Genomic DNA, 13,249 nt, shown 5'->3' with positions numbered 1-13,249 from the left:
TGATGCGTGCGCTTTTGCCTTAAATGTATTTGACAATGTTGTATTACCAAGTTTCCATCGTCCATCCCAACTCTTCACCGTCCCTTAACCGCGCGCCTGCCCGCTTGACATGTATGTATATATAATATATGATATATATATATATATATATGTATATATATATATATATATATATATATATATATATATATATATATATATATATATATATATATATATATATATATATATATATATATATATATATATATATATATATATATATATATATATATATATATGTATATTGTTTCCCTCTATTATATCTCTAAGCCCCCCCGGTTCCCAGTTCCCAACCTCACCCCATCTTTTCCTCCCAACGGTATGCGTTTGCCTACTAAATCATTTGTTTTGCTAATGCTGCTGGTATGTATCTTTGTGTTTGAATATTCGACTTTCACCGCACACAAACACACGCACTCAAATTCACCGTTTCACTGGCTTGGTGTGTGGTTTGTCCTTTTGTTTTCCTTTAGCTTGACTTTCCTCTTATTATTCCCATAAAATACTATTTTTTCCTCCCTGCCTTCTTGTCCATTCTCCTCGCCCATTTTTTTGCGCAGTGATCCGCCTGTTAGTAGGTAGGTGTTTTATCGTTATAGTATTAATATTAGTATTAATATTTTCATTACTCATGATAATAATAATGCTATGTTATTATCATTATTATTATATTATTATTACTTTATATTATTATCATTATTTTATATTAGCATACTTATTATCCATTTAGACTAGGATGACTAGGATTATGTCAAGATTTGATTGAATCTCGATCCGTGCGCCGTTCGGTCGACAGTTCGAGTAGTTTGTTAAATTCCGTGCCTAAAATTTGTCTAGCCTGGAATAGAAAATTGGAAAGAAAACAAATTATTATTATTGATATTTTATAAAATTTAACGCCTTAAAGGTTTAACAATATCTAACCGTTAACGTGTACGGCTAAGAAGGAGGACAGGATGGGGATCGGTTAAAGGATAAGGTAAAGGGCACAGAAAGAGTTTAAGAATATGTGGAAGTGAAAAAGCTCGCAAAAACTATTTAAAAAACCGAAGAGAGACGAGAAATCATTATGTGCGCAACACTAGATAGGAGAGGAACGCACGAGGACATACAAGAGGGGGTTTTTAGACAGGAAAAATGGCGCATCAGTGACCAATGATTCCAGGCCGGCCTAGGCCTGGTATCGCACACTTACCTGTGTGTTTTGTGTTGGAATTTGCAATGCTAGGGCCATGGAATTAGCATCGAAGCTTTCGTCTAACGCTATCAGTGCGCCGTGTATGCCGGACTCGAGCAGATTGTTGGCATACTCCTGCAATTTAAACAAATATCGAATGGATGGATTAGTAAACCAGTCCGGAAGAAGAGATCCCAAACAACAACAACAAAAACAACAAAAAGGTGAGTACCTTCAACCCAACGCTCTGCACCCACCGCATTGTGCGATCGTTTGTCCACACCAGCACATCGCTGAGACTGTTTTCGGACGCCTTTCGTCGTTCCTCGAGCGCGGTACGATCGTAGTTTAGTCGCTTCAGGCAGGATATGCCGTACTGCAGGCTCGTCCGATGGAAGCTGTCCACCATCTTCAGCTGGCCGCGCAGGTCCTTTTTATTGAGGTGATCGAGCATGCGAGCGTCCACCAGACACTCCATGAACGTCGTACGGTACTGAGGTAGACCCAAGCTAGGCAACCAATAGTTTCCTATCCATTCGTGATTCATGTCTCCTGTAGAGATGGTAGAGAAGATACAAAGAGGTGCGTTACTTCCCCATGTTACTCGCCAGTCGTGTTTTGGGAATTGAGAAGATAGCCTACCAAATGCCAGCGTTGTTCGTGTAGTTTGTGGGGCCGATGGTGACGTCAGAGACACCATTTCCTGTATGGCAAGACGTAGTTTTAGCCGGTGCAGTGGATTGCTGATACCGATTTCACGCTGTATCTCCGTATCGCTCAGCGCGCTCATGATGGCACCAGATTTCACGTTGGCACGGCAAGCCGCCACATACCAGGCCGGCATACCGACCCACAGCTCCAGCCAGGCCACGATCGTTGGTCCGTTCCACAGTGCGAACGGTGTGCCAGCTTTCATCGCTTCACCCAGCAGATCGTGTCTGTAGTCGTGTTCCCTGCAACAATCAAGAAAAACGTTGTAAAATAGGACCAAACAATTCTTCATGACGACATACTTTTTCTTCTGCCGGGTGTAATCGATCGGATTCGACTTGCCCGGTGGTTTGTAGCCAGATACGCTGATATTATCGTACGTGGAATCAATGTCGCTGATAAGCGATAGCCCACTCATGGACATCATGCTGGTAGAACCGTCTGGCATAGAGGAATCCTTAACGCCCTTAACCTGTAAAAAGTGGAAAAAATACTATTAATTAAAACCCACATAAAAAGAGCAACACAAGAAGCTTTAATTTACCTTCTCCTTTTTACTAAAGAACCGTCCCAAACTGGACTTGATGCCCTTCTTCTTCTGTGCCGCCGATACGGCATCTCCTCCCCGGCTGGCGGTTGGCGTTTGCAGAGAACTTAGTGAGCTAACCATACTTAAGTGTTTCAACGATTCCTGGCTTCCATGGCGTGAATTGAGCGGTGACATTCCGTACGTATTACTGGGTACAAAATGGTTCCTGCAATGATGAACGCGGAGAAATGTGAAGAAACGTGTACTTTGTGAGAAAATTTATGATACGAAATTTGTTATCATTTACAAAAATCGCATAAAACCAACAACTACGTGACCAATCGCAAAATATTATACGAAAAAACGGAACGCCCATGTAGCCAAACACATTGGGTACCCGTTTTGTAGGTGCTGTTTTAGCATTTTTAGGGATTACAGCTAGCGTCCCTAGTAACACAGTATTCTGCACATGAATTTAAAATCAAATCAGTCAGCCAATTTTGATATTTGGTTCCAGAATGTTAAATTTTTAATAATTTCGTATTTGATTCCGATCTTCACTGTGCAGTGTTAACATAACGAAAACTTTCCAAGGGTCCTTAGTTGCCCAAAGAGACTAGCGATGTATCTACATTGAACCAAGAACATTAAAAACCAGCCCGATTAACTGATTGTTGGACTAGCAGTTACAGTTGAGTCTTTAACCTGACCCGTGGTGTTTTTTTTATTATTTCAGACCGGATGAGCATTTCTTACTATTTTTACCTTACGAAGAAAAGTATCCATGCAGATCCCCTTTAAGAATTTGAAAGTATGTTTTAATAGATTTTTATTCTTACGGTGGATCTTTAACAATGCTTCTGTTATCTTTTTAGTTATAAAATTCTTGGCAGCTATATGCAATATTACATCAAGGAAAATAACATTACTTGAGACTCCTCTTGAGCCCCAGATGGAAGAGTAAATGCCTAAGCAGTTGGTCGTCGATAAAAGGCATTATGAGAAGCCACTCAAATAGCGTAATTGTCTAGAATTATATATAAAAGATGTAGCAGCCACTGAACACATGACAGGACTGAGCTAGAAACAAATTTTTGTTAGGTCTATAAGAAGACAACATCCAAAATTGTTGTTATAGACCTACGTTATTCACATGAATTAAGTAATGCACTACACGAAAAGATGGCAAAAATTGTTAGTTGCCTTAAGCTTAAGGCTGTGCTTAAGGCACAGCCAGCAAGAACCAAAACTTGTATGAGAGAGGCTACGCTTAAACTGATAAACGGCTTTTAAAACAAAATGGTGCTAATTGGTTGGATTGATGTCCAATCCGGTACTGCGAAACTAATGTAGTGCTAATTGTAGTCTCACAGTTTACAAAAGAAAAAAAAACTTTAACTGTTTCTGGTACACGTAAAACACCACGGATGAAGTTAAACACTTAATACTACTAACATTGTTGGAGCAGTTTCTATGTTCGTTCCTAAAAAAAACGGATACAAACACTGGGATATATTCAAATTCATGAGCGATAGGTGAGATGTACGAAGGTCGTGATTGATTACTCGTTCGACATGCCAATGTGCATTGGGTCCGACTCTTTACTAACACAGCGGGAAAATACACGTTTCTTTTAACGTACAAAAATAGTAAGTAATAGAAGACTTACATCGTATTCAAAGCCTTCATCAACACAACATTTCTCTACACCATTGGTGTTACAAACAACATGACGGTAGAGAAAAGAAGAATCTACCACTGCACTCCTGTGGATAGGTAAAAGACCAAAAACCCTCCGCTAACAACAAAAAAAAGGACAACCCCACAAATTTAATTCATTCTCTATTTCACCACTAAAACGAAAAACGGTCAACATGTGTTGTTTGTGTCAAGGAAGCTGTTGTACATCGAATATAGCTGGTATCCTAGTTAGAACACATTAACAAATGTCAGTCTCAACACTGGACATACCCTTGTAATGCCAGGTTCATTTTAAATATGGTTATTTCCAAGGAAAATACGCCTCCCAGAAAAATTGATTGCTACACATACGAATCGGACATGGTGCAATGGTGCAAAATGCCAAACCTCCGATCGGTCAGTGCGAACGGTGAGTTGTTGATGATGATCATCGACTCATTGGCCGTCCCGATCAGGGGCATGTTTGAGATCAACCGTGTCGGAAAGTGTCGGCTGTAAGCTAGCTCACGCTTTAGATTTAACTGTAGCATCGATCGTGGTTGTGGTGGTTCTACGATCACCCTGCGATTGCTATCAATGGCGGCGGCCGGCGGCGCCATGTACCGAAACCTGTTACTACTGCGCGAAAAGGAAACGTGTCGCTCTAGTGGAGGCCGATGCGTGTCAAAGACATTCGCATGCCGCAATTGTTCTTGCAACGATTGACGCGTCCGGTGGCGCAATGTAACATTATCTCCTGCCTGGCTTCGCAACAGCGAGATAGATGGATGTGGTAAATGAAAACGTGGATGTTGCAGTTGCTGCTGCTGTTGTTGTTGTTGTTGCTGATGTAGATGCTGATACAATGGCTGCTGCACCTGTCGATGCTGTGAATGGAAGGACGAGTATAGGACGTTTGTCCCTGCAGGCCCAACAGGCTGTGAATGGTGGTATCGATTGGAAAGATATGGATGGTTGTGATAGTAACGCTGGTGACGGAAGGCCACCGGAGGCTCGCTCCCAGAAACCAATGCGGTCGTGGAAGGTGGAAGCCGAAATTTTACTTTCCCCCGGTAGGGCGCACGACCGGCGAAAGACTGTGGTGCATAAAACCGATGAGCAGATGGATGAACGGGCTGATGATGAACCGAGGAAGGATTGGTTAACAACCTAGACACGTTCTGAAAGCGCTGCATACGAGTATGTAGCATGGCACTGGTCAGCGTACTGTTGTAGCGATTCTGTTTCGAATGTTCGTGCAAACGAACGGGTGGTTTGGTACCGTAAAGCTTAAATGATAATGACCTGGACTCGCTCGGAAATTCCGATCCATGCACGACTCCTTGCGATCGTCTGGCAATTGCGGCAGTGTAAAGTAAGAGTAGAAAACATCATTTAAAGTACACACCGATGAACGTTATTGGTAGCGTAAATAGGTGACAATTGTAAACTTGATTAATGATACCCCGGACCGTCTTTGAAACTACTTCACTTACCGTTTTAACTCCTCTTGGCTGTGAGCTAGTGCTAGTGCGAAACGTTCCAGTCGCATCGTGCGTGCGGTGGCCGGAGATATGGTTCCTCCTGAACTAGTGTCACCTCCACCAATACCACCTGCCGACATGTCGTGATCTGCGTTGCCCATGTCATCGTGCTGCAATTCCGACTGAAGATGCGCCAGCTGTACCTAATGCAAAGATGCAATCGTTTAGTCAATTTTTCAAGCAAGCCAGCATGGATTCGAAAGCTTGCATTCCACCCCCCTCCCCCCCCCTCTCCTCCTCCTTCTTTCTTCCTAGTGCACATACTAGGTGAATGTTTGGTTAATGTTACGGAAACTAAGCACCATTGATAACACATTAGTGGAACGCAAAAATAATTCAAAACAAATCAAATCAAATGTCACGTTTTTGTCGCGTGTTTTGACTCCAAAGGCAAACACTACTACGTTTCAGGAGGCTTTCTACAAGCTTCTACATAATTCCCTCCCATCCGGGAAACAATTAAAGCATTGTAACAAACATCAACAACATCGACCTAAGTAGAAACCAATCACAAAAGCTCAAAAAGAAAGAAACAATCAGCTACAGTGGCGGACATAACATTAATACCATCTATTTTGGTTACAATTCAAATCACTTGTCAGCTTTATTACTTATCACATTAACCTGAAAAATAATTTGTTGGGTAGTTTGGATTAGGCAGGCTAGTCTCTTAAGAACTAGAGTTCTCTTATCACCAAGACATCATTCATTCAATATCAGGAATGTGTTTCCAAAAAGTTCAACTTAAGTTACCCGAAAAAAAACTAAGTGAGTTCGTCGGAAATTGGCTTCACATTCTGTTTTTTACTTGATGTGCAATCGCTGATGGTCTTATTTTATTTGCGTTTAATGTGCAAAATAGATGGTTCTAAAGATTTGTCCGATACTGTCCATCATGAAGTAACAAAAAAAAAAGAAACATTAAGCATGAAATTCACACACGCCACCATTGCCAATCTTTAAATTAAAATCGAAAATTTAAACAAACAAAACTACTACAAAGTTCTGATAAGCAAGGTAGCAAGTTTCGAAAAACAAACGATCACTTCCATGCCGGAACCACTCACTTGGCTAGAGGGTAACGATTCGGACAACGGAACTTGATTCAAAGTGGTAACGTATTGATGCAAATGCGCTGGCGACATCGACGCTGGCGCCTGTAACGATAAGCAGACGGGTAAGAGAAAGAGAACATAATGATCGAATGAATCAAACTCAAAATCTAATGTAAAAAATCAAGGTCAATACGCTTTTTTCAGGCATAGTGTACCAATATGCCAACAACAGGCCAAAAGAATCTCTGACCGCGAGTACGAAACTAAACTTAAACTAAGGTCGAAAAAAAAACTATCCTAAATTTTGTCCAAAACTGCAAAAATAGTCCAAAAAACCATGCTCACATACCGTGTGATACTTTTGAAGATAGTCCCGGTTTGGACTGTTTGGTGTGCTGCTACCACTAAGCGGTGGACTCTGGCGATCCATGGACCGTCCGCGGGCTAGAAGATTCATGTGCTCTAAGCTGCCGACACGAGATTCTAGCTCCTCTGCTCGTGCCTCCGTGGACTGCTTTTCCTCCTGTATTAACCTGGTATGAAGAATAAGGCCATTTTGTTATTGTGTCTCGCTCTTACTTTGGATTGGTTTTTTGAGCAACCATCGCATACCTGATTTCATTATTGATTGCGTCCAGCTGCTCCTGAAGCATGATGGCCAGTGTTTGTGCATCGGTGTGCCCGGTCGGTGAGATAATGTCGCCCGTGCCGAACAGATTGTCCGCTTCGTCCGCGCCGCCATCCAGCACACCTCCGTCAAATACTTGTGCATTGGTCATGTGCTGCAGTTTGTTCCAGTCCTGTTCCGCCATCGAGCGGTTAAAGTGTTCCTCCTCGAGCGTCGATTTGTTCCTCCGCAAACTGTGCGTGCTGAAGGTGGCCGAACCGCTGCGCGAAAAGCCACTGTTTGCCGACGCATTGCCGACCGCGTTTGGTGATAAGCTTCTGGTAAGTGCTTCCGTTTGCTGGATGTTGTACGCAATTTCCTAAACGAAAGCCAACACATGTTCGGGTGTGAGCAGTTTGTTTGTTATGATGATTGAGCCACAACGTACCTGTTGCAAAATTTGACGCTTGAACGTTTCCATCTCTAGCCGGTTTTTGGCGATCTCCTTGAGCATATCGGATTTCTCCTGGCACAGCTCCTCGGCGTACTTGCGCGCCTTGTCGAGCTCTTGCGTGAGCGTATTTTTCTCCTCCAGTGCCGTCATGCGTTCCTTCAAATGGACCTGCAGCCGATCGTTCGACTCGGCCAACAGTTTGTCCACCGTCGACGATAGCCGCTGATTGTGCTCCTCGTTCATCTTCAGTCTTTGATTCAGACGCATCACTTCCGCATTCTTTTCCTCCACACTGTTCTCCAGCCGCGTGATCCTGTCCTCCGCGGAACCGTGCCGCTCTTGTGCCTTCATCGGAGTAGAGAGAGAGAGAGAGAGAGAGAGAAAAAAAGGGCGTTAAAAAGTGTATTTCTGCGAAACGATTCGATTCAAAGGTATCATGCAAATTTCATGCGAGAGTTTCTGTATCCTTTTCTACAGGGATTTAATCGTATAAAAATTGAATGAAGGAGTTAGAAGATTTTGACGCGATCTTTCCCTCGTGTTAGCCTACCTGCTTGCCTACCTGTGTTAGGGCTTCCATACGAGCCTTCAGCTGCTCCTCCATTTCGGGCAACTTCGAAAACTGGGCCAACTTTTGGTCCGATAGTTCAAGCTTCTCTTGTATCGCTGCTATCTTGCCTTCTTGCAGCTGTGTCGAGGGAAAAGAGATACCGTGTTAGACGACACGTTGGTAGTGAAGGGGATAGAAAAAAGCGCTACCTTCAGTTGAGCCTCCTTGTGGCGCAATTCCTGTTCAAGCTTTTCGTTTAGATCGTGCAACGAGGTGGATTCGCGCTGTGCATTCAGATAGCGCTTCTCGAGCGTGGCGATACGTTCCTCTTGGTCCTCCTTCTGGGCAACGTTTTCGCGCAGATCGCGCTGCAGCTTCACGCACGCTTCCTGCGATTTGGTATACTCCTTCTGCAGCTTGCACATGTTCTCCTCCATCTCGTTGATCTTGGTGTTGAGATCGGACACCCGCCTCTGCCACTGGGAAAGTTCGGCCGTCTGCTTCTCGATGATCGTTTGAAGCTCGTGCGTTTTCGCACTGTAATCGATCATTTCTCCCGCTTCACCATTTTTCAAAGCGTCCTGCGGAAATAAACGATACTTTTGATGAATACTTCCAATTGTTGGCATAAACCGGCAATTTATTTACCTTCTTTTCACTGCTACTGTCCAACGAGGGATCCGATTGGTTAGACAATACGCCGGATTTGTATTGTTGAAGCTAGAAAACCAGAACATAAAACGTTAGTTGACCAGCTGATCGGGAGTTTGCCGAGAGCTGATCTTACCTCCTCTTTGGTTTGGTTGAGTTCCTCTTCCAGCTCATTGTTTTTCTCTAACGATATTCGGAGCCGTTCGCGAACCTGCAAAACAATGAAACAAATGTTAGCTCTTTTCACGTCCAATCCTTTTGTGTCGGGGTTTTTAGGTTTTTTTTAGCAAGTTAGGCAACAAATTCTTCCGCTTGTGAAGCGAACTAGAAAGCAAACAATTAGGTTTTCCAATATTTTCGGTTTCTATTTTGGCCTGCGTCACATAAAACATAGCAGTAATTTCTCTTCTATCTTTTGTCACGCCAATAAGAAAATAGAAAAGTTCGCAAATATATGCTTTGCCGTGTTTAGTTTCGTTCCGGTTAGTCACAGAATGGGCAAACGAAGTCTTATCGTATTGAGAACAACATACAGCCTAATGGAAACGTAGCTGTCCCCATCGATTCCGACGATCGATCTAAATGCCAAATTCAGAAGCACCGCGTGTGGGAAGGGTGATCTTGGGTGCGTTTTTTTTCACGGCAAATACAAACACACACAAACGCACATTTGATGATAACAATACGCGAATCACATACGCCACAGAGACGAGAAAAAAATCACACGCACTCGGGGTACGCACTCACGATTAATCATTCTTTCTGGGTATCTTCACTCTGTCCACCATCACCACGTACACACATACCACGCTAGCTACCCGTCCGGAGAGGACGGTGTATGGGAAAGGGCAACGGGTAAGGAAGGGCACGATGGTCACAAGCGAGCGTGGGGGCTCGACCAACACCGGCTTTTACTACTCGCGCCAGCCATCACGATTTCGCCTGTTACCTTCTCATCCAACGCCTTGTGGTGCTCGAACAAACTCTTTAGGGCCTTCAACACCTCCACCTCGCTTGACACGCCGCTCTGGGATGCCGCCTGCCGCTTCACCACCGTCATGCGTAACGAACGCTCGTGCCGGGACACTAGACACTCGAGATGTTCCAACAGGAGCTGTATAGAAATATGAAAATAAAATGTATAATAATGATGATGATGATGATGATGATGATGATGATGATGATGATGTCCCACTATCGATATCCGGGTCGGCGCCAATCGGACGTCTTGGCGTCGTGCACTTTTGACCTCGACCGCTTACCCTGGTATTATTCCGTTCCGCCTTCAGCTCTCCGATTTCTTCATCTCGTTCGAGCAGCGTCTCGCGGGCCTGCGTTAGCTCTTTGGTTAGTGTCGAGAATTCCTGCGTGTGGCGGTCGTGCGAGAAGAGGAAGAAAGAATGTATCAAATAAGCCTGCAATGTGTGCCAGCACCACAGTTGTGTACGGTGTGTGGGACTGACGTGCGTAGGCAGGACGAACCGTGGTGTGGTATGTCGCCCATACAATGCCCACTTGTGCTTCCCTCTGTCCCTTATCCAAAGAAGAAAAAAAACCCCGATGCACACCTGTGGTAAGTTGGCCGCAATCTGGCGCTGCAGACTGTCCCGCTCCTTTTCCACCTCCTGGATTTTCATCTCCATGTCCGCCATCCGCTGCTGGGTTTCGCGCAAGCTGTCCATCAGCTTGTCCCGCTCGTCCAGCATCGACACCATCAGCTGCTCGAAGTTGGCATCCTCGCCGCTGAACTGGGACGACCGCTGGGAGATGGTGTCCTCCGAGATCGTCGGCATCACGTCGCACATCATGTTCCACATTTTGCAACACTTTTTTTTTAAACTTCAGCTTCCCAAAACAAAAATTTCTTCTTCGAGGATCTTTGGAGCCTGCTGCTGCTGCTGCTGCTCCGGCTTCACACGCACAATCGCTCTCTTTCTCTCTCTCTCTCTCTCTCTCTCTCTTTCACTTTCGCACACACTCTCTCACTGGCGACGCGCACTCCCAACACTTTCGCTCTTTCTCTCTCTTTTTTTCACGAACCGGGCAGCAAAACACGGGATACGTGCCCGTGTGATTGCGTGCATGCGTTTGTGGGGCGGAAGCGGTGGACAGCCACACAGGTCAAAGCAGGGCCTTTCTAGCGGGGTGGGGGAGTTGTGGGAAGACGCTAAGTGCAGCAGAGAGGTAGAATGAAATCACGGCACGACGGGAAACGATAGCGCGAGTGGGTGGGACGGGGGAAGGCTGGAATGGTCGCGCGCGCGGATTGGACCGAGAAGCGGCACCAGCAGACCAGCAGCAGCAACGTCGACCGCGGATCAATTCTCCCCCTCGCTGCCCTTACCACACCGAACACGGGGTAGTATCCCGTCCCGTCGTGCAAAGTCGTCCCCCCTGCCGCCGACGACCTCTCCCAGCAGAGCCCGTTCCTGCAGGCACACGGCGAACCACGCGCTTAAACTTTACGCCGTAACGAATATACGTCGCAGCGGACAGCCATTATGTAATTCGGATTGCGGAATGCGTGCACCACACGATGGGGACAAGATATCTGTAATCACAAAATTTCACTGTTCACGGGGAGAGACACACCTTTCTTGCTTTTTGTGTTTTGTAAATTCTTTTCTTTTTTTCTCAATCTTTTTTCCTCATTTGTCAGCTGTCATTTTGTCGGGCTTGCGGATTATACAAGCGGATTCAAGTGTTCTGCAGTTATGGTTGCGGTGCGAAAAATCGAAAAGAATTGCCATTTGTTTGACAAAAATAGCAAAAAAAACATTTTAATATAAGTAGAACGTAAAGGGAGGAACCAAGACGAAATTGTTATACATTGGAAAAAGTTTCAATGGGAAAGGTTATTTCTATTGCATTCTTGTCCTCCAACATCCTATCAGAGCTGATGGAGCTTGTTTGACACCGTTAAACAGCACGTACGTGGTGCACTGCCGTACGTTAGCTGGCAAAAATAGTTTAAGTTGGATTATAAATTACTGAGTACTTTTTCATAAGTATCCACTAAGGTTATCAATTGTTCATATCGAACGGTAAACGAACTCACACTCGTATATTCTCCGGCTAGCTTTCTTTAGCTTTCAAACCGACCGAGCTTTTCGAACCATCTTCAGCCGCAGCAAAACCCCTGCAAACCCGAGAATGAACTACGCGTGAACGTCTGGCGTGCCGTCGTCGGCCAAACCGCGAAGTCAGAAACCTTTTACTTATACATCGGTCTGCATTCTCAACAGACGGTTGATTCGCGAGTTTTGGTGCGCGGCGCACAACACATCCTCGGTGCGATTGGTGCGTGTTCTCCCTTTTGCGCGACCCGGTTGTGAAGCAGCAAGTCCGTGGATGGTCTTCTAGTTGTACGATTATCTACGCGTTACGAACTGAAAAAAAAACGGTACAGTGTTTGGTTTCGAGTGTATTGCAAATAGGCGCCGGTTGCTGTTTTCGTCCATACATTTCCGGGTTGCGAATCCGTTTGTACTACTCTGCGAAACTGGATTGAAAAACGGTTCCGTGCGCCGAACAAAGTAAATCCATCCCGTTCTGGCGTGTTAGTGCAGTGGTGCGTAGTTACGTATTCGGGTGGGAAATTCCTTTTTCTCGTTTTCTTTTCGCTTCCTTTCGTCGCAGAGTGAGCAGATGTAGGGCACGTCGTTTTCGGTGAAACCTGTTCGTATCCTTCAGTGGAATTGCACAGGATGCTGTGATGATGGCTCTAGTGAGAAAGAAACCAACCGACGGGATAGTTGCCTAGCGATCGCCTTGAGCTGTCAGCTGATTATAGTGCAAGTAGAATGCGGTGAGATGCATCAAGGAAAACCTGCATACAGTACACAGAGTGAAGTGATTGTAAAACCAATCAGCTCATCACGGCCACTACAAGTTGACGCTCGTTTGCCATAATCAATCACAAATGAAAGTTGATGCCAAAAAAGGGCCACATAATAGTTTCGTTTGCCAAGGAACAGTATATGTATGCATGTGATTACTCCGTGCGTCCTCGGTTGATAAGCCAAGAGTGTGTGGTGGTAATCCGTTACGCATAAAACCTTCAAAAACTTCAACAAGGGAGGTCTCTCACCATAAGGGACTGAACCGGTTCCATGTGCAGTCGGAAAGATGGACGGAAAAGGTCATTTTGATGAGAAGAGAATTTTATCTCGGAAAAGGGTCGTAACAGGACAAGTCAGTGACATCTGCATTTTGTAAAACAAATCAAGTATCACCTCGCAGGGCCACC

General features: G+C 44.8%; 3 protein-coding genes across 11 annotated transcripts in view; 2 read left to right on the top strand and 1 right to left on the bottom strand.

The window, feature by feature from the left end:
* The window catches only part of LOC126557483 (3-phosphoinositide-dependent protein kinase 1), a 386,951-nt gene that overhangs the window by 7,435 nt on the left and 366,267 nt on the right, over positions 1-13,249 (top strand). The window lies entirely within an intron of this gene.
* Positions 1-13,249, top strand: part of LOC126556978 (uncharacterized) — a 91,598-nt gene that overhangs the window by 42,181 nt on the left and 36,168 nt on the right. For 2 of the 4 annotated variants that reach the window (XM_050212564.1, XM_050212562.1), the window contains exon 1: positions 9,789-9,793. The exons of the other annotated variants lie outside the window; for them this stretch is intronic. The gene's annotated coding sequence lies outside the window, so the exon portion shown is untranslated. Of the gene's footprint in view, positions 1-9,788; positions 9,794-13,249 lie in introns of those variants that run through there. 4 annotated transcript variants of the gene reach the window in all.
* On the bottom strand, positions 788-10,930 carry LOC126556799 (liprin-alpha-1). 5 transcript variants are annotated; one of them, XM_050212315.1, is made up of 19 exons: positions 10,569-10,930; positions 10,263-10,364; positions 9,950-10,114; positions 9,137-9,211; positions 8,998-9,069; positions 8,559-8,930; positions 8,350-8,487; positions 7,794-8,144; positions 7,351-7,724; positions 7,088-7,271; positions 6,751-6,840; positions 5,636-5,826; positions 5,445-5,492; positions 2,475-2,685; positions 2,233-2,402; positions 1,862-2,172; positions 1,452-1,771; positions 1,238-1,354; positions 788-880 (listed from the first exon to the last, which is right to left on the bottom strand). In XM_050212315.1, exons 1-19 carry the CDS (start codon positions 10,815-10,817, stop codon positions 794-796), a joined length of 3,627 nt encoding a protein of 1,208 aa, XP_050068272.1. In that variant the 5' UTR covers positions 10,818-10,930; the 3' UTR covers positions 788-793. The 5 variants fall into 5 exon arrangements, with proteins under 5 accessions (XP_050068272.1, XP_050068273.1, XP_050068274.1 ...); XM_050212316.1 differs by having other exon boundaries at positions 8,362-8,487; positions 10,569-10,929; XM_050212317.1 differs by lacking the exon at positions 6,751-6,840 and having other exon boundaries at positions 10,569-10,929.

The sequence above is a fragment of the Anopheles maculipalpis genome, chromosome 2RL, assembly GCF_943734695.1.
Source record: "Anopheles maculipalpis chromosome 2RL, idAnoMacuDA_375_x, whole genome shotgun sequence".
Lineage (NCBI taxonomy): Eukaryota > Metazoa > Arthropoda > Insecta > Diptera > Culicidae > Anopheles > Anopheles maculipalpis.
The sequence above is the reverse complement of the archived record's forward strand: the minus strand, read 5'-3'. Positions and strand labels throughout refer to the sequence as shown.

What these genes read in the sequence shown, in the direction of transcription:
- LOC126556799 (XM_050212315.1), bottom strand. Translation starts at nt 10,817, where the DNA reads ATGTGGAACATGATGTGCGACGTGATGCCGACGATCTCGGAGGACACC. An exon ending in CGGAACGGAATAATACCAGG is followed by an intron (nt 10,115 to 10,262) that starts GTAAGCGGTCGA and finishes ATTTCTATACAG; the next exon opens with CTCCTGTTGGAACATCTCGA. An exon ending in ACGAACAACGCTGGCATTTG is followed by an intron (nt 1,772 to 1,861) that starts GTAGGCTATCTT and finishes CCATCTCTACAG; the next exon opens with GAGACATGAATCACGAATGG.